General features: G+C 41.5%; 1 protein-coding gene across 1 annotated transcript in view; it reads right to left on the reverse strand.

Moving 5' to 3' along the window:
• The window catches only part of LOC150081687 (protein qui-1-like), a 706,673-nt gene that overhangs the window by 356,914 nt on the left and 329,440 nt on the right, over window positions 1-20,319 (reverse strand). The window contains exon 4 of the mRNA XM_090378807.1: window positions 1,857-2,059. Coding sequence (XP_090234933.1) covers window positions 1,857-2,059 — 203 coding nt within the window. The remainder of the gene's footprint in view (window positions 1-1,856; window positions 2,060-20,319) is intronic.

Here is a 20,319-nt window from a genome sequence, read left to right on the forward strand (position 1 = left end):
TATTGAGCATTACAGCTCTGGTTCATACTATATATTTATATCAAGTATATTTCTTCTTCCAATTTATATAAATTGGCTAAAGCATTCATTCTTATTTTTTCGCGTTTGGAAAAGAAATATATAACTGCATACAGTACTCAAACAGTCAGTTTTTAATTAAAATTTATAAAAAAAAATTCATATATGTATTATTTATTTTATTTGTATAAAATAAATTGGATAATTTATTTTATACAGATAAATTGGATAAATAAAATAATTATGAATAAATTGGACAAGTATAGAAACGCAGTTCCAGATACACATGGTCAAGTGTAGTCTCCTGGTGAAATACCTGACCAATCATCTATATTTATTTTAGCTGACATCAGATTTTTGCTATCCCTGTTTTCGACTTATAGCTAAATTTTCCCACATATATCTGATGATAGCAATCCCACCTTTTATTTTATTTGTTTAATCATTTTACTTTGCAGTTCCCTCACTTCTAATTAGCTTTGCAATTCAGCTTAAATTCTCTTAATTCATCATAACTTATAGGATATTCACATTCTTTCTCCTTTTACATATCTACAATATATGTACTTTTGTACCCTTCTAGTACAGGAGTCAGATCTCCGATAAAATGAAGAAAAATAATCCAACCCAGTAATTGCAACTGAAAGCCAAATGTCCTGTTCTGCAATTTCTTTAAATTCATAACTAAAACTCCTAGGCATTGTTAATATCTATATAAAATCTGCTATGTACATATACTCTATTATTTTATTCATTCCTGTTGTATTTTTACCTGCCCCTAGCCATGTGCTGTGATGGGCTTGCTGTATTTGCAATAAATGAATATTTATTTATTTATTTATTACCTGGCACTTTGTGTATTTTTCACTTCCATCTGTGCAAACTGTATCAAACTTATCAATTCTTATACATATATATATATATATATATATATATATATATTATTATTATTTACTTTCATTTGAAATCCTTGCTATTACTGTGCTTTCCAACTTCATTTCTATTAAAAAAAAAAAAAAATAGAAGCTCATGACGCATTTTATCCGGCCGCATACAGACTGTTTATTTCAAAATAAAAACGGTATATTATTTAGAAGTAGCGAAAAAGTTTCAAGCCGACTACGACGTATTATATTCTTGAGTGTACACACAGTGCGAAGTGGAAATGTAATCCGTAGGCTTTCAGGGAAGGATTTATAAGACTTGATTAAAAGTAAAATAAAACAGAAATAAACACACACGTTTCCAACACAACGAAGTTCCTCTTTCTTTTTTTTTGCTTTGTAACTAACAAGTACCGTTAACAGTTATGAAGGCAATGCGTTGGTAATCTTATTTGGGACGTAAAAGAACCCGTAGCGTCACGTTCTTTAGCGACTAGCAATGAGATTAGTTTTGATACCATTCTCCTTGTTACAAGCTCAACCAATTTTGTCACTCCGTCCCGGAGTGACAAAATTGGTTCTCTTTGTTCAAAGATATTTCTATTTATTGGACAGAGAGATTTGTTTTTGGAAAGAGCGATTTTAATGTACAAAGAGAATCATTGATATCCAAGGCTTGCGAAGGGTAACCGAAGCAGCACTAACAAAGACAAGATAGAGAATTACTTCATGCGAAGTTCTTTTCGATTTTGTCTTGTTGAAATTCGCATATATCATTTGATACTTTCTGCATTTCATAATATGATGCATGTTTGCTATGCCAGAAAGAACTAAAATATTGAATGACTATTCACATCTTTAATGGGAAAAGTATTATTTTCATTATTCCGTTGCGTTATGATGAGAAGTTACTTTGCATGAATATATGTGAGTTCTAAGAAAGGAACTACTTACAAGCATAAAGTGGCCGAATGATGTCCGGTGACAGTCCTCAATTTCTTCCAACTGTTGTTCAAACAATGAAGGACAAGTGATAACGTCATCTTCGGCACCATGCTGAATGTCCACAAAGAGAACATCCACTCCAAGTGACGTACACTGACGTTGTAGTTCGGGTAAAACAACGTCATGTAGTTGGCGTCGTTCGTGTTCGAAATCTGTAAAGGAACAACAACTGGTCTGAACAAGCCGTACTACTCGTTAAAATTATAAGTACTTAGTAATGATATAATACAGAGATTTCCAGTTATTTTTACTTCACCACTATTAACAAAATATATTTTGCTTTTACCATTTTACCACGTACGGAAAAATAGCTGTTTTTCTTTTCTTTTTTTTTTTTTTTTTGTAATACGTTAATACTGCATATTTTTATAGTTTTCTCCTTGGTTACAGCTACAAAACAAGTATTAGGTGTATTGTTATATATTTAATTCACTAAGACAAGAGGCTTTTCCTGCTCGCTTGAAATATAAGATACGCATATAGAAATATGAGTACCTTTTGTCTATATTCTACAGGCATATGCTGCCGGAACGAAGGTATTACGGTTTTATTGGTGCATTAGTGACAAAAGCTATTATGCGCCAAATGTTAAAAATAAAAACGAACGCTAGCTAGCATGCTCGTGAGTATGCAGGGCGCTCTCCTTGGCAGTTAATGCAGGTAGGTTTTTTAGTTAAACATGTTATTTTGTGATCCTTTGAAGGACATCGAGTGCATGCAAGGGCCCCACGACAAGTGAAAATATAGCCAAATTTGATCTTATTAGGAGATGCTGGTGAATTAAACGCAAGGATGATGATTCTAGTGGGAACAAGATTCCCATCTCTACGCACGAATATTTGATTTGCATCTGTCAATCTTTGAGAATTTAATTCAGAACAGATTTGCTCTTCAGATACTTCGAGGACACCTCATTCTGCGGTGGCACCTCGGGATGAATTCAGTGTCTTGTGGGGAGGGCACCCAGAAGCCACTGAATGTAACTATGAGCTACATTCTCCCAGTACATGTGGGTCATATAGCAGGATAGATGGGATGTAAGTGTAACGGGGGTATTACGAGATTATTTATTCCAAGAGTTTATTTTACATACCAGAATAGTTGTTTTTTCCTAATATGTTGACGTCTTATATATTAACTGGACATGGGTCCTTAAGGAGTAAGTTATATGATCTTGGTCTGGAAACCCAGCCAAAATTGTAATTGTGGTTGTAATTGTAAACTACAAAAATTGTAATTGTGATCATAATAAGGAAAGTTGGGACCATATATTGTACGCGTTTTCATTGTATCGCCAATTGTTCAGGAATGAATCATTACATTTTGGAAGAGGATTTGAGCCTCATTATATACAGTCTAAGTTTAATTTTAATAAGTTTAATCACTTTTGGGAGTTAATATTTCGGAAGAGAAGGTTACAAGTGTTGGTGGATGTTTTTTTAGGAATTCTGAATACTGGTTGATGTTGTTGATTGTTGCCACTTCATGTGGTGTGACGGTTTGAGTTTTTTTTTTTTTTTATTGTGAAGTTTATGTTTATGTGTGTTGCCTACATAGAGTGGTGATGTTTGATTGTTGTTCTCCTTTTAATATTTCTGTTGATTTTTTTTTAGGACCTCCTGGGTTGGGCCCCTAGGAGGTGGGGAAGATGACGCTCATTGGAATTGCATTACATCCAATGGGCGTGGAGATGGTACTTAAACTGATAGAGCTGATCCAGGTCTGGCTACAGGTGCCAAGGGACGAGCACCAAGGGCAGTCACGCCTGTGTACATGCCTTCTGGCGGCTATGAGGCCTTTTTAAAACATTATTTTACACACACTACTACACACATTGCACTATTGGCCTATTAGCGGTGGTTCTTTTTGACGCATGATATTGGGTGTAGATGGGCGCTTGTCCGGGTGCCACCCGGGCAAGCGCCCATCTACACCCATACATTAACATATGATGATGACGAGTACATGTGGGTCGGAGGAGCTGTTCTGAATGTTTATCACTTCTGTTCTCTAAGACGACGTCGCCTGAGCGAAGCTGTTTGACTGACTTAGGAGTGCCTGCCAACCCCTAATGGATAAAGAAGGGTGAAATTTTTCCTTAGGACTTCTCACTAGTAGAGCGAATTATCAGGTATCGAGGTGTTAGATCTGATATTTCTTCAGTTCGCTCTCTTCGTCGAAGTGACTTATCTGAGTCACTGACAGAGTATTCTGGTAGGAATTATGTTGGGATCTAAGAAGAAAAGTTTTGATTATCAGGATTCATAGTATTTTATTTTTGTTCAGTATCCGGGCTCCACACCCACCACGGAGCCAAAATGAGACGCCCACTACCCACCAAGCAATAAATGCGCTCTGGAGTGGCCTGAATCCTGTCCCTCGGACCATGAGGGTAGGGGCATGGCGTTGAGACGGTTGATCCTTGCAGGCGAATCCACCAGCAGAATAAACCTGGGCGAGCCATCCCAGAACCATCTGTCTTGTTGAAGCAGGGGCCAAAGTGATGTGTTGAAACTGGGACCCTCAGCCACCAGATCTTCCCCTCCCCCTTCTGAGTTTCTACGGATAGCAGCCGGATTCCTATGGTGGTAGCCTAGAACTTAGGCTGTGGCCGTTGGATCCCATCGATGCCAATCTGGAGATCCAGCAGCATCACTGGGAGGTCTCCTTACCACGTACCCAGATCGAGGAGCTTGATCGAAAAATTGACTTTCGAAAATACTACAACTCAAGGTATGGGGAGAAAAAGCATTTCTGAAATTCAACTACAGTGCGCGTTAATACCACACTTTCTAGCATTGTTAAAATACCAGGTGGTAGATGACTTTCATCAACCGGTGAAATACCACCACTTTGCTTATTGGAGGCTTGAAGTGGTGAAACCCATGTTTAGTCTCTAGAGCAAAGTTTCCGGCATCCCCCTCCCCCCATACTTCTCCTTCAACCCATGCACGGTACTAAGTACTATAGGTTTTGATACCTTTCGTGTTTGGGGTTTTCATAAAAAAAAAAAAAAAAAGGACGTGCACTGACGAAACCAAAGTAGTGAAATATTATATTGTTCTGTATATAAATCGGGAGGTGCAATACTGTATTAAATATACATTATAAGTATAGCGCATCACGTATGGTATTAAATACAGTTAATAATACACCTATTAGGAATCAATCAATGATACACCTATTAGGGAAGTATTTTTTTTGCACACTTTCACTGCGCATTAGATTAAAAAAAAAATAATGAAATAAGAATGTAATTTACTTGGGGTCAAACGTTGCTCTTATTTTTTTCTACGTTTTCCACATTTGATCAGTATGTACATTTTAAAGAAAAACCAAAACCCACCTTGGAATTAACCCTTTTTTTTTTTCGATTTTTATAATGATTTTTTCTCGACGTATCGCAATTATTTCTTGCAGAACGTGTACAGAAAAAAAAAAAAAAAGTAGAATTTTAGGAAAATGATGAATATACCCTAAAACAATTGTATGCCTAGCTCGAGGATACACGGCTTAAAGAAAAACAAAAGAAATACATCTGGCTTAAAGAAAGTTTCATGGTGCCGTGGGCGAGTTTATCTTGCTGACAGAGAGTAGCTTCTATTTTTACAGCCAACTAAACATTCTGTGCACCATGGGATTTCTTTAGCACAAAAGAGAGCGATGTTCCCCTACTGAGATTAGTGCTATAGCAAACCTCGTGCATTGGCAAAAAAAAAAAAAAAAAAAAAAAAGTCTCTCCCTCTCCCCACCCCTAATCGTGGTTTGACAAACTGACGAACGCGATAAGTAAGAACTCAATACGCTGAAGACAGCTCCTTCCAATTACCCTTGGGTACAATAGTATTTGACAGTATGCAATGCCTAACGCCACGTTCTTGACATTGATTACCTACATCACTGAGAACACATAGAACCCTTTTATTTCTTCCCTACGGCTACATTGTTCTCAGAACAAATGGTCCCATTCGTGAGTACACAACTCACTCCACAGAATAACGATGGCTTAGTTGGGAATTAAAAATAAAAAGAAATCAGAATCTAAAGGTTAACCATCACACGCTACAAAAGTTTCAATTTATTGTAAGCGCCATCAACCAAATATTCATGCAATTCAGATTTGCACTATAGAAGATCATTAAACACACTGCCATAATTATCTATATATGAAATGGTGGTTATAAACGACAATTAAGAGACTGTTTTTAAATAAATATTGCAGTTGACCGCACTTACCGGAAAAAAATTATGACTAGTAGGACTAATCAGCAATGACTGATGTGTACCTTGCATCTGTTCCTGTCTGATTGAGCTGGTGCTCTTATCTCGATGTTAAGTCAGCTCAATCAAACTTAACTCTCATAAGGAGTTCTCTCCTTTGTATCAAAATATGTTTTCATTTGTAAAATTACCTTTTTTTGTAAATAATTGTTCGATTTTCCCGGAAGTTTTGGGAGGCTGTAAAAATGTAAATCCCTGGCTTTTTGGCCGTGAAGGGCATTAAAGATTATCTATCTCTCTCTCTCTCTCTCTAGGATGAAGGCTGACTGTGGTAGAGATATTTTATTCACTTTTAAGAGCAATAAAAAAAGTTCAAGGCGTAAGAAATGGGACAATACATAGAATGAGTCCACTGTGAGACCCTTGCTAATTATGCCATTTGCATTCTCAAAAACTGGACAAAAGAGAACCTTCAAATATTTCCAATCAAAACTAACTCTATATTCTTGAAAGCAAAACTAAATACTGGAAGACCACACCAAAGAAAAATAGATGGAAAGACCATTAAATTTTCAAAGCAAATGAAGTACCTTGGAGTAATGCTTGATACCAACCTCTCATTCCAACCACATCTGAAATACCTCCGTACCAAAATCTGGAACTATGCTGATCTTCTTGTCAGGGTCTCACGCCGGGACTGGGGAGTATATAGCATAAGCGAAGAACTCTCTTATTATTATATAAAGCTGTTTTTATACCTATCGTCACGTATGCCTCAGGAATCTGGTTCACCTAGGCTGTTATGACCAACAGGAAAATACTAGATACCATTCAGCGGTTCATTCTATTTGTTATTACCCGCGTCTGCTGTACGGTCAGCAGCCACGCCTTCCAGATTCTGGCAGGTGCTCTACCCCTTGATTTGGAGGTGGTAAGAAGGAGATTGCTATACTTTGTCAAGCCCCTGGCTGTGGCGAGCACATATTGTAACTTTACTGTACAATAAAGATTTCTGTTTGTTGTTGTTTGTTATTTGGTTTTTAGGAGCATTAGCAACTAAGGCCATATTGCTCCGGGATATGCAGTGGTCATTCCCTGACCTTTCCGCATCCTCCGTATTTGGTGGTGACGGGCTCGAACACCGGTCTAATCAAGAAGCGTGTGCTATGCACTGCAGCTCCTTCCCACCTGGCTACGGAGGCGCCTATAAAGATTTCTGCCTATACCTACCATTCTCAACTACACAACCAACCCGGCTAATGGATGTAACGAAGAGAAGCAAGGCCTACTTAATCATCTGCAGCAGGAGTGGCGGAGTAGGTGGTCTAACTCCACAAAGGGTGAAATCACCCGGAAATTCTTGCCGAATGTAAACATGATCTATCCCAGACCTCCCCTATGGTTCTCAACGGGTTTGTACCAACTTGCTGGCCATGGATCCATTAAAGCCAAGCTAACATCACTGGGCATCATTGATGCCCAGTGATGTTAGCTTGGCTTTATGGATTTGGCTTTCCTTGTGGGGGGCTGGAAAGCTGGCCCCTATCTTATGTATGATTGTCCCCTGTACGAGGATCTTCGTTCTATATTAATCACCAAAATCATGTATTTACCCAGAAATCAGGAATTCCACCTACTGGACAATATAAAGGAGTATATAGCATTTGCAAATTTTGCCCAGGAGCTCTTTGGAAGACGAAGAAACAATCCTATTAACCATGCTAGGAACACATGCCGATAAGCAACCACTAAATAGTGAATGATATCAGCAGTAGGGTATACATCCAACTGCTAATATCGAAACCTACCAATTGTCACAAACACTTAGATGCAATTAAATACCTTGATGTGACTAAAACTCCTAAACAAGACATACTGAGAACCTCCATTTGTGACAAATACCTGTACATGACTAAACCACTGAGGAGTCCCACTGAGCCAGAGAATAATGGTCAGCCTGGCTTGACTCCTAGCGGTGTGTACGGGCAACGTGGGGTCCGCTTAGGAATCCTGCAGGGAAAAGTCAGACCACAGCAACAGAACCCAACATAATACTTCTCATCTGCAACATACAGTACTTTTCTCTGGCTTTTATAGAGAGTAATGTATACTTCACAAGAGTAATTATGACGCAGTTGTGGGAAACCACTGGTGGGGCTCCCTCCCCAAACACTATGTGGTAATATGTAATTATTATCTGTTTTATTTATTTCTCTTTCGAGACAACCATTAACAGCATGTGGCTAGAGGGTGCGGCTACGTTATTTCAATATTTACAAGCATATTTACATGAACTTATTTAACAAAATTAAAAAACGAAAACTGTATTATTGCCAGAAATGAGTATACTGCTACACTGGTGTGCAAAATTTAAGGCCCAACACTATTTCTAAAGGTTACAACCACAAAATCTTTACTTAAGGTACTCTTTACTGATGAGAGTAGATTCAGCCTCAGAAGCGATTCTGGACGTCAGCTAATTTGGCGAGCGATTGGCACACGGTATCACCCCGCAAACATCACTGAAAGGGATCAATATGGCGCTCGAGGTGTTCTCGTCTGCGGAGGCGCTATCTTGGATGGACGTACACAACTCCAGATACTGGAAGGCGGTACTGTAACCGGTGCACGCTACTGTACTGAGGTAATCCTTCCCCATGCGCGTCTGTTCTAAGGCCTCGAGTTCGTGTTTATGGATGATAACATCACACCCCATCGCCCTGCAACTGTGATATGCTTTTGGAAAGTGAGTACATTGTTCGTATGGATTGGCCTGCCCGTTCCACCGATCTAAATCCCATCGAACACATATTAGACGTTCTGGGGAGACGCCTAGCGGCACGTCCATACCCACTAGAAAATGTTCATCAGCTGAAGATGGCGCTGACAGAGAAATGGACAATGTTACCGCAAGAACTTATCAAGAACATTGTTCTAAGTATGAACAGGCGGTGAAAAGCCTGCATCGACATTAGGGGTGACCATATCTCCTACTGAGGACCACCTCTTCCCTTTGTTCCATCTTTGGCAGTGATGTATCTGTATCATGGCAATCAGTGCTATATTGCCATTTTTGAATAAAGTCTCTCTGTACTGTTTTGTGTCCGTTGTTGTGTCGGTTCATTATTTCTGTTCCTCACGAGGTTCCCTTGGTATGCTTTTCCCATATCCAGGCCACTCCTATGAGAAGCTACAGGTGAAAACTTGACTGCTCCTTAAATTTTGCACACCAGTGTGTGTTTGTGTAATGTGTGTCTCTTGTTTAGTTGTTTCTGAACATCTTGCTACCAGGAAGGCTGCTTCCCAATACTCGTTCATGCTACAACTACAATCGTACAGTCCTTAGCGGGCTACATTTCATACCATTCAGTCCCAATCAAAAGTAACAGCAAAACAGATACTGCCCGAAGTTGGGGCAGCCACACACACACAAAAAAAAAAAAAAAAAAAAAAGTCAAACACAGGTGTCCAAACAAGTATCATAAAATATGTCCTGTATGTCAAGCAAATCCAAACAGTAATTCAACAGCTCGCCATGTAAGAAATTAATATGTTAATTTCTATAATGAATCAAATAAGAAATAGTTAAGATCTTAAACAGCCATCAAGATGAGATGATAAAATAAAATATTGAGTCCCCACGGTATTATTATGTAAGTGATAAGTATTTCACGAGGAGGATATGAAGAATAAAAGTTCTATTTATGTAGATCTCTTCGTATTCTCAGAGCAGTTTCACTGATGGTATTAACAGGAAGAGTATGCTGTAATGTTTTCCTTCTTGTGAAACCGTGATGATAAGAAATCCACATGTATATTTCCACCTGACAAGATCGTGGATCTTGCTTCGGGGCTTCATTCAACACCGTAGCCAAAATACCTTTAAGTCGGGAGTGCCTCCAAATAAAAATGGAAGGGGCTGTACAGCCGAAAATGTAAAACTATACTGATACAACACTGAATTATAAAAGAAAAAAAAAAAAACTTCTTGTGAAACCATATATTGGCACGTACACTAAAAGGAACATCTTTTCAGAAGTTTGGCGACGTCCTCTACAAAAACTGAAAAACTGATTTGCGTTTAGGCGGGCAGGGAACTCGTGATGAATAATGTTATCCCCTACAAGGCCTGCCCACATATTGACCCCAAAACCGACTTAGAAACGGGATTGCTGAATGGGGGTGAGGATTTTCCACTGACACATATGGAGATTGCATGTTGAATATTCCGTCTCGTGTAGATGTAGTTTTGCCGGTCCACAGGATACTTACTGATAAGAAAGTCAGAACTGTTGTTGATACAATTAAGTGTCCATAAACAAAATTGCTCACGCGGAAGTGAATCTCTTGCTTGCAATGCCTGAACTCTCTGCATATGGAATCCATACAGCCTGTGTTCACGCAGCGTGCGTAGAATGGGTTTGGGATGACCAGTTCTTCAGGAACTCTTCGTGTGCTGGCGGAGGGAACTAATGTCACGATATCCAGCACCACTTCCTCTGATTGCGTAGCGTGTAAAATGTGTTCGTGTCAAACGGCACTAGAGATTTCCTCCACTGCAAAGGGCACAGGTTTAAAAGTGAATGGATATTGTACATGTGGTAGTGTTGTATATCGTTGTTCATGTGGCTATTTAGCCGTTGGAATCCTTGCTGGTGCCCAACGTTGCCCACACTTCGCCCCGTGGAGGCAGACCAGTACTCAGCAGTTTAAGTTTTACTCTGGCAGGTCCTGCCACCTAATTTCCTGAGATTTCAGTGGCTAGGGCTTAAAACAAATTTTTTTTGCTCGGTGGGTGTTAAGAAAATTGAGTAGAAATGAGGTTATTGTGAATGCAATTAAATTTAGTCGTTATTAAATTTTGCAATTTATGTGGGGCATACGCTAGCGTATTAGGTAGAGTTGGGGAGGAGACAGAAGGCTGGGGGAAAAGACAGAAATATGGGGACGAGAGAGAAGGCGACCCCAGATAATCAGTGGAGCAGGCCTATGTCTTACCAGGCGAAGACAGGAGAGACGGGTAGGGGAGGGAGCGGAAGGATCGTCCTCTTCCCCAGCCGAGAGAGAGGGGAAAAGATAGGAGCACGCAAGGGAGCATAGTTTGAGAGCCAAGATGGCCAGCAGGAAGTTGCAGTAGTCGTATTGGCGTTCCTATTTGGGATAGAGCAATAGTAATAAAGGCATGCGATGCAAGAAAGCAAATATGAATTCATGTAGTATCAGCCAAAAAAAAAAAAAAATTCACACAACCATTCCCTCTAAAAGTTTGTCCAGTTATTCCCTGATTTTATTTAAGCTATCAACTTCCAGAACGACAGATGGAAGTTTGTTCCAGCAATTAACCACCCGCTAGCTAAAGGCAAATTTACGCAAATCTATTCTACAACTGTTTTTCCTCAATTTGAATTTATGCCCTCTTAGGTTCGTAATCTGAGCAAGTGGAAGAATCTCATCAGAATTCACCGTGCTCAACCAATTCAAGGCCTTATACACCTCAATCAGATCACCTCACATGTGCCTATTCTCCAGCCGCTGCAATTTGCAGAACTTAAGCCTCTCTTGGTAAGAGGATCCCTTCATTCCCCTCACCAATCTTGTTGCCCTTCAGAGAAGGGCAACAAGATTGGTGAGGGGAATGAAGGGATCACCAATTTTGTTGCCCTTCTCTAAACACGCTCAAACAAATCTACATCCTTCCTAAGATGAGGCTTCCAGACCTGTACGCAGTATTCAAGGCGAGGCTTGACCATTACCTTATACAAAGGGATAAACACCTCCTTTTCCCTGCTAGAAAATTCTTGTATATCATTGACAAAACCCCATGACCTGCTCTTGCGCCTGTCTGCATTTCTCAGAAAACTTTATATCTAACTGCACAATTACTCCGAGGGCTTTTTCATTTTATACCACCCTAAGTGTAGTATGACACAGTTGGTAAGTTCCCTGGGGTTACTTCTACCCATATGAAGTACTTTGCATTTGCCAAAGTTAAACGTCAGTTGCCACTTCTCAGCCCATCTGCCCAAATTTTCTAGATCCTGTTGCTGTAGCACACTGCCATTATCATTAACAACCCTGCCAACTTTTGTATCATCTACAAACTTCGACACTAAGCCTAAATATACAAAAGAACAGTGGGCCCAACACCGACCCTGCGGGACTCCACTAATAACATTAATCAACGAAAAGCAGCGTCATTGCTTACAAACTTCTGCCTTCTCCCACTCAACCACCCTTTTATCCACTGTTACAACTTACATACCATTCTGCTCCAATTTGTACAGTAATCTTCCATGCACAACAGTGTCAAAAGCTTTCCTGAAATCCAAGCATTGATATCAAAATAATTTTTTGCATGAAGTTCCTTTGTAACCACATCGTAGTATCCAATCAAGTTTGTCAGACAAGACTTTCCCATGCTGTCTGAATTATTGCTGCAGTCTTTGTCCAGATGACCTGCAATGCATTTTTTAACCAGTGACTCCATTATTTTACCATGAACAGAAGTTAAACTAATTGGTCTGTAATTACTCGTGTTACCCTTCGATTCCCCTTTGTGAATTGGGGATACATTTGCCCATCTCCAGTAACGTAGGGACTTCCCCTGAGTTCAAGGATGCTCTCATAATTATGGCTAAGGGTTTGCTTAGTTCCTATGCCACCTCCTTTAATATAACTGGATAGATCCCATCCACCCCAGGTGCCTTTCTTATGTTTAACTTAAACAATTTCTCCTCCACTTTGCTCTCAGTTATTACAAAAGCATTAAGCACCCTGTTACAATTTGATAAACTTCTGACATTTTCCTTCCTTAATAACTCCTCATGAGTGAATGTAGATGCAAAATACTCATTCAGTTTGTTTGCTATACGAGCAGGATCATCAACAGTCGAACCAACGATATCAAGTGGACCAATATGATTCATCCCTTCCTTTTAGAGTTTATATAACTAAAGAAATCCTTGCTGTTTTTCTTAGCGTCTTTTGCCAAAGATTTCTCGTAATATGCCTTCGCTTGCCTAATCTCCTTTGTGACTTGATTACAGACTAGCTTATATCTGAAATAGGCTTCGGTGTCATCTGATAATTTATATGCATCCCATGCATTTTTCTTCTCTGCTACGAGTCTCATTAGTTCATTTGACAAACATTTAGGCCTAAACCTTGAACATATTCATGGGACTAGGTTCTGTCCAGTTCAGTAGTCAGTGAAGTCCTGTGTTGATAAATATCAAGTCCGGTGGTTTTTCACTCTTGGTCAAGTACTGTCCAGGTAGTAGATTTGTCAATTCCGGGTTTCATATCAAGTGCAGTGATCAGGTTCCTCCAGGGCCAAGTTGCATCTGGGAATGACAGTATCTGCTAAGATGTCAGGAGTGAGGAGGAAAAAAAAAAAAACTTATTCTTTTCCTTATTCTTTGTGCCTTTGTCATAGAGGGTTGCCTGTCGTTGTCAGGGTTGCTGATCTATGGCTAGTTTCGGTGAAATTTTGTGGTTGCCGTTACAGTCCCTTGCGGAGTTTCACCGTTAGCTGGTATTTCTTCCATTACGCAGTGCTTGTCATTTGTTATGCATGTTCATTTGTCGTACCTGGTTGTCACGTGTAGGGTTCAGTTGCGCTCCATCGCAGTGAGCACTCGTTTTCTTGTGAAGAGCTCTTGGGAGTAACAGGAGAAATCCTGGTACTCTCCTTTGTAACCAGTATGTTGTGCTCCTGTCCTCTGGGACAATATACGATCTTTGTTATTAAGACGTTGCATAATATGATCGGAGCCGGCCTCGGTCGTATTGCCTTTTGTATTTTCTCATTCTCTCAAATTACGGTGGACGTTGACAAACATACGCCAATTAGTGTGTCGCATTGTTTAAAAACGACGCTGGTATTTGGTGGTTGCAGCTCTAGCATTTCCTTCACATACACTATACTTTGTACACAAAGTGAATGTCTTCATATTTTGCTAACGTTAATGCTCTTCTAATCGCCATACACGTAATTCAGTTACTGTACCACTGAAACAATCTGATCGTTGCAGCCTTGAATTTTTCATCACGCGTTTTAAAAAAAATACATTACGACAATTTTTATAACATTTTGTACAACGATCTGATTTGCATACTCCACTTCGTGATATTCGCAAAACGCTAGAAGCGGAAATGACGTCTAATCTGTTTAATACTCTAACTTAAAACCCGTTGCTACTTTCCCTGTAGACTTTTCTTCTTGCATTTTAATGAACGATTCCCTCAATAAATATCGACATCGATTTGAAGGACGCCCTGCATGGTTATAAAGGGGGCATAAATTTTCCTGCATCTTAGCCAATAATTTTAATTAAGAAATTTAAACTGATTGAAGTTAAATTTTAATAAGGGTTAAACAGGGTTTAGTATCTGCCTTTCTTGCATATTTGTTTACATCTGTGGCTTTGTTGTTTCAGGGTTTTATGCGGACTTAGGCCATGCTGCGCTGTACACACCAATGAGTCAAAACATTATGACCACCTATCTAATATGATGTTGGTTCTCGAAGTGCAGCCAAAACAGCTCGTACCCGGCGAGGCATGGACGCAACAAAATTTTCTAAATGTGTCTTGTGATATCTGGTACGAACACGTAACCAGCAGATCAAACTGTTGTAAGGTCCGTGGGTGAGACGCAGCAGATCGGGGTTGCTGTTCCAACGCAAAGCACAGATGCTCGATGGGATTGATGTCTGGGGATTTTGAAGGCCACGGCAATACCCGGAAATCTTCCTCATGTTCCGCGAACCAGTCTCGAACAATATGGGCGGTGTGGCATGGCACATTACCTGCTGAAAGACGGCACCGCCAGAGGGATGACTTTGCCATGAAAGGGTGTACCTGGTCAGCAATGATGTTTGGGTAAGGTGTATTTAGTGTCAGAAAGCACCAGGGGTTTCCCATTTCCGCGTAGTTTTCATTGTGGGTGTACTAGTTAGCTGTAAATGCCAGAGATTTAAAAGTGTATGGATATTGTATATGTGTAGTGTCGTGTACCGTTGTTCATCTGGTCGTTTAGCCGCTGGATCCCTGCGGCTAAACGTTGGCCCAATGTTGCCCCACCTTCGCCCCGTGGAGACAGACCAGGAGCCCAGTAGTTTTAGTTTCACTCTGGCAGGTCCTGCCACTTAATTTCCTGAGATTTCAGTGGCTAGGGCATATAAAAAAAGTATTCTTATATTGTATTATACATATATACAGGGTGATTCACTACCAGTGCGACAAACTTGCAGGAGGTGTAGGGGCACAAAGACGAATCGGAATCACATAGCATTGCAGGGTCTGAAATGCCTTCGTCATGCGGTAGAGGACGTTGAACGGGAGGTCGCGTGAACAGCGATCCCGCTGGAAGTCAGCATTTGCGAACCGTTTCTGTTGAAGAAACCAAGTAGCAAAAGTCCTCCGGAGTGGATAATCCGCAGACTCCAATGATTGGACGCGTTGCAGATGGTATGAACTCATTTGGTTTGTTGACAGTATCCTCAATACAGTGGATTGGGAAATACTCAATCGTTGGCCTATCGCTCGAGTACTCGTACTCGGATTGCCTTCTGCAAGACGTAGGACATTCTCCTCATTGTCTGGCGTCCTCGTCGTTCGCTCTCGATTCATGGTACCTCTCGTGAAACAACCAGGCTCACGTAACCTTCTGTGCACAAGTGCGAAAATCGTATGATGAGGAGCACGCCTGTGAGGGAAACGTTCCTGGTACAAACGCAGAGCGGCAAGCCCGTTACAGTCCGCAGCTCCATACGCGAGGTGCATATCGGCCAGTTCAACGTTTGAATACTCGTCCATCCTACTGCCACGGGAACGGTTCGCAAATGCTGACTTCCAGAGGGGATCGCTGTTCACGCGACCTCCCGTTCAACGTCCTCTACCGCATGAAGAAGGCATTTCGGACCCTGCAATGCTATGTGATTCCGATCCGTCTTTGTGCCCCCTACACCTGCAAGTTTGTCGCACTGGTAGTGAATCACCCTGTATACATACACATACGCAAATATACAGGGTGTCTCAAAAATACACGGCATAACTTCAGGAATGAGTTCCTCATATGTAGACGATAAAAATATTTTATATCAACATAGTTCCGGAAATGCTTGGTTTCCGAGTTTCGAATGTCTGTCTATGACACTTAACTGTTCATCACCTTATAGTAATTGTTCAAAATGTTCACCTTCTGCCTGAATACAGGCCTCACATCGACGTCTCATGGACTCGCGAAGACGATGCCAAATTCCTGGCATGTTTCGTATTGTCTCACAACCTGCCACAATTCGATTGCGGGGAGTTTCCACATCAGCTACCGTAGTCGAATACACTAATGACTTTAAATGGCCCCACAAGAAGAAATCTAGTGGGTTTAAATCAGTTGAGCGTGGAGGCCAGGCAGTTGGTCCACCCCTCTACTTAGGAGCCGTAGATCTTGGTTGTCCTCTGTCCGCAGCACGAGGTGTAAAGGTCCCAAGTTCACAAAGGCGGCGATGGATACCTTCAAACGTTTTCCTGTATGGACATTTTCGTTCTGGGAACCTTTCGTGCTACAAAATGACGGCAATGTTTTGGACGAGCCTCCAGAGCATTGCCGTCCGCCAAACTGCACATAAAGTGCATATCCGCTTGCTCCTGATTTGAGTACCTGGTCGGAATGGAAAACCACCAAATACTGTCAGTACCTTGTGACAAAGGAAATCACCAGCGGGAGATAAGACATTCCGGTTAATAACTCGGAAACCAAGCATTTCCGGAACTATGTTGATATAAAATATTTTTATTGTCTACATATGAGGAACTCATTACTGAAGTTATGCCGTGTATTTTTGAGACACCCTGTATACACACAACGTGCATACACATACCAGCGTCAATCGTGGGAGTTGATTCGCGTCACTTGATAGGCTGGAATGTGGCGAAGATATTTTGGAGGTGTTTAAATTTAGGAGTGTGGCGGCTTCGCTAGCGTCAATATCGAGAAGGGGTGGCTGAAGACTGGTGGGGGGGTGGAAGACAGAAGTATGGAGCCAATAGGGAACACAGCCCCAAGTTTCAGTGGGGCATGCCCATTCACACCAGCGTAGAAATGAGTGGGGGGCGAGAGAATCGTTCCCCCGGGAAGTAGGATTTAAATGTGAAGGGGGCTAGTGTGCCCTCTTCAGGCTTGCTTAAGGCTTTGGCAGCTAAACTGCGGTTTGTTCTCTCTGTTCCTATTACTTCATTCGTGTTGGGATCCTCATGGGGCAAGCTCCGTCCTTTTTTTTTTTTTTTTTACTCTTTCTCTTCTTCTTTCCCGTTAATGATGTTTAGGTATATAGGTATATTTGGGTCTAACGACTTCCGGGATTTCTCCCATCTCCGCGTATGTGCACTGTATCGGACAAGCCAACAATTTAAAAACTATATGGGTCATGTAGTGCCCTTGTTCATCCGGCCTGTTAGCCGCCGGGCCCCTAATGGACCCCGACGTTACCATACCTCGCCACGGGGAGGCCGACCGGGTGTTACCTATATAGTACTCTGGCGGGTCCTGCCATTACTTTCCTGGGATTTTAGTGGCTAGAACCTAAAAGAAAAAGCCCGAGCTTAGTTATTAGCGTTTGTTAGAATAATTTAGAAGTAGCTTGCGAGGGGCTATACGCTGAAATAATATTTTCTATAGGCCTAAATGGGCCAGGAAAGAAATTTTGATGTAGTTAAATTTGGACGGCTGGGGCTAAAAACGCTGTGAAAGTCAACAGTAAAGGGGTGGGAAGACTGAAGATTGGAGGGAAGAAATGAAGTAATGGGTCAATAAAGGGTCCCCGCGATTGCAGTGGAGCAGGTCTGTGTCCCACCAGAGGGAAGAGATTTAAGGAAGGAGAGGAGTAGTGGGGGCAAATCCCCTCTCCCGATGGGAGGGGAAAGAAAGCACCGTTCAAGAGAGGAAACAGTGTATGATGAGTTCATATAACCTGGATGTCCTTTAGTCCAGGTGCCCAACAAGGCAAGATGAGGTTCTCCTGGTCTTCTGTGGTGTTTCTGACCGAGTAGAGTCACAGTCTTAGTTGTGTTTCCATTACTCTGGTCATTTGAGGGATGGTTGTTGTTTCGTGATTGATATTGTCCTCTTCGTGGATTTGTGAATTTTGGAATACCTCCACTCAAGGGTAGGGTCCGTTGTCTTGTGAACAGGTTTTGCACAAAAAGTGTGAAGGCTTTGACTCTTCCTCTTGCAGAACAATGTCCTCCCTGGTTTCGAAGAAGCGAGTGAATCTTGGTGTATAGTTGACCATCCGAGGTCCTTGTAGTGGTCACACTCGGAGACCAGGTGCTCCCAGGACTCCTCCTGTCCACAGGAGAACCGCGGAATAGCTGAGATTCCAAAGTCATATGAGCCTCTTTCTAAATGAGCCATGTCCAGTGAATAGGTAGGTAGTTTGGAGTCCGGGCGAAAACCAGGCCGTGGAGAGTGGATAAACTTGTCCGACATCCTGTATAAACCGCTTAGTAATTGGAGCCTTAGTGAAGTTCCGGCGATTTTGCCATAGTCATTTCACGTGTTGTAAAATCCGTCTGTTCTCCAGGGTTCTGGATTTTGCTGGGTCTATGGTGAAAAAATAGTCTACATGGGAGACTATTTTTCCTTTGGAATGTTGGTACAGCAACTCCAGCGAGCAATCTCCAACTTCAGGGGAAGGCATCCTGCCAGGACCTGGAGGCGCGTGGGTGCTCACAGCGCAGTAAGCTCTTGTTGTTATGAGTAATATCGATCGGTGGGTCATCTCCAATTTTTTTTTTTGTTGCTAGCTGTGCTAGTCTTTGTGTACCAGGCCCTAGCTGCATAGGCTAGTGCTGGGATAAAGAATGGCTTATAGAGGACGCCAAGGGCCCTCTTCTTCAGGCACCCATCTTACCTAGTGACTCTGGCCAGTAGGCTCGCATATCTACTTATTTTTTTCTCAGGTAGCAGAGATGTGGCGTGAAGCTAAGGTTTCTGTTAAGTATCACTCCGAGGTATTTTATTTCTGTTAGCAACTTTATGGTTTTCCCGTTTAATCTTCAGACGTATTCTAGGGTCAAGGAATTCTTTAAGAAGTACTGAACTTGTTTTATCTGAGGAGATAGTAAGGGGATTTACGCTAGCCCAATTTTGCAAGTAGCTAGTGGCCTGGGTTGCTATGATCTCCAATGTGTCCGGCTGTCAGCCTGCAGCATCAGAACCAGGTCATCGGCATATTCCTGGGTTTTAACATTTGGAATATTCGAATTAAGGAACTCGTCAAAGACCAGGTTCCACAAGAGCAGCCCCAGGACAGAACCCTGAGGGCAGTCTCTGTGGACTGGCCTAGAAACAGAAGTGTATGGAGTGTTAACAGTGATTCGCCTGTTTTCAAGATAGGATTTGAGGCATCGATATAAGTCTTCTGTGATATGAGCCTTCCAGAGCCTGGCCAGAACAGCAGGCCGCCAGAGAGAATCAAAGGCTCCTGCGAAAAAAATCGATATTAAGAGGAAGTATTTTGTGTTGCAGTTTTTAGCTGTTTCAATAATATTTTCCAGAGCCTCTACAGCCTAGTGCCCCTTCCTAAAGTCATATTGATTAGGCAACATGAGGTTTGATTCTTGGAAGTGGTTCTCGATTCTCTGGTAGAGAAGGCACTCGAAGAGTTTGCTGAAGATTCACAGCAAGGCGATTGGCCTATACGACCCTGGCATTCCTTGTGGTTTCGTTGGATTTTTTTAAGATGAGTTTTATTCGTGCCGTTTCCCATAAGGCCGGGAAGGGCCCAACGAGAGACATCGGTGGAGGAGTCCTAATATTGTGTTCGATATAGTTTCTACCACCATCTTGAGCATCTCGGGCTCAATTTGATCTATACCAAGGGTCTTTCTATTTTTCATTCTCGCTGCCGCTATGCTGAGCTCCATTGGTGAAAAGGCAGGTTCAAGAGCTGTGGTTGTGTTTGAGTTATTGTCCTAATAGATTTTTTTGTTCCTATGTTTGAGGCTCGGTTGCAAGAAGGAAGATATGGTCCAAGATATTGTCTATAGAGGATTTCCATGTTCGGGTATAGGTTGCCGTTACGACTTCCCCTCTGGGGAGTTTGCTTCTGGTGACCTGATACACCACTCCCCAGGGGTCAGCATTTCCTTCTGTGTGTTTCCGAGTTTTTCCCATGAGGCTTTCTTTA

This window comes from Mastigoproctus giganteus, chromosome 8, assembly GCF_048544385.1.
Source record: "Mastigoproctus giganteus isolate SK-2022 chromosome 8, ASM4854438v1, whole genome shotgun sequence".
Taxonomy (NCBI): domain Eukaryota; kingdom Metazoa; phylum Arthropoda; class Arachnida; order Uropygi; family Thelyphonidae; genus Mastigoproctus; species Mastigoproctus giganteus.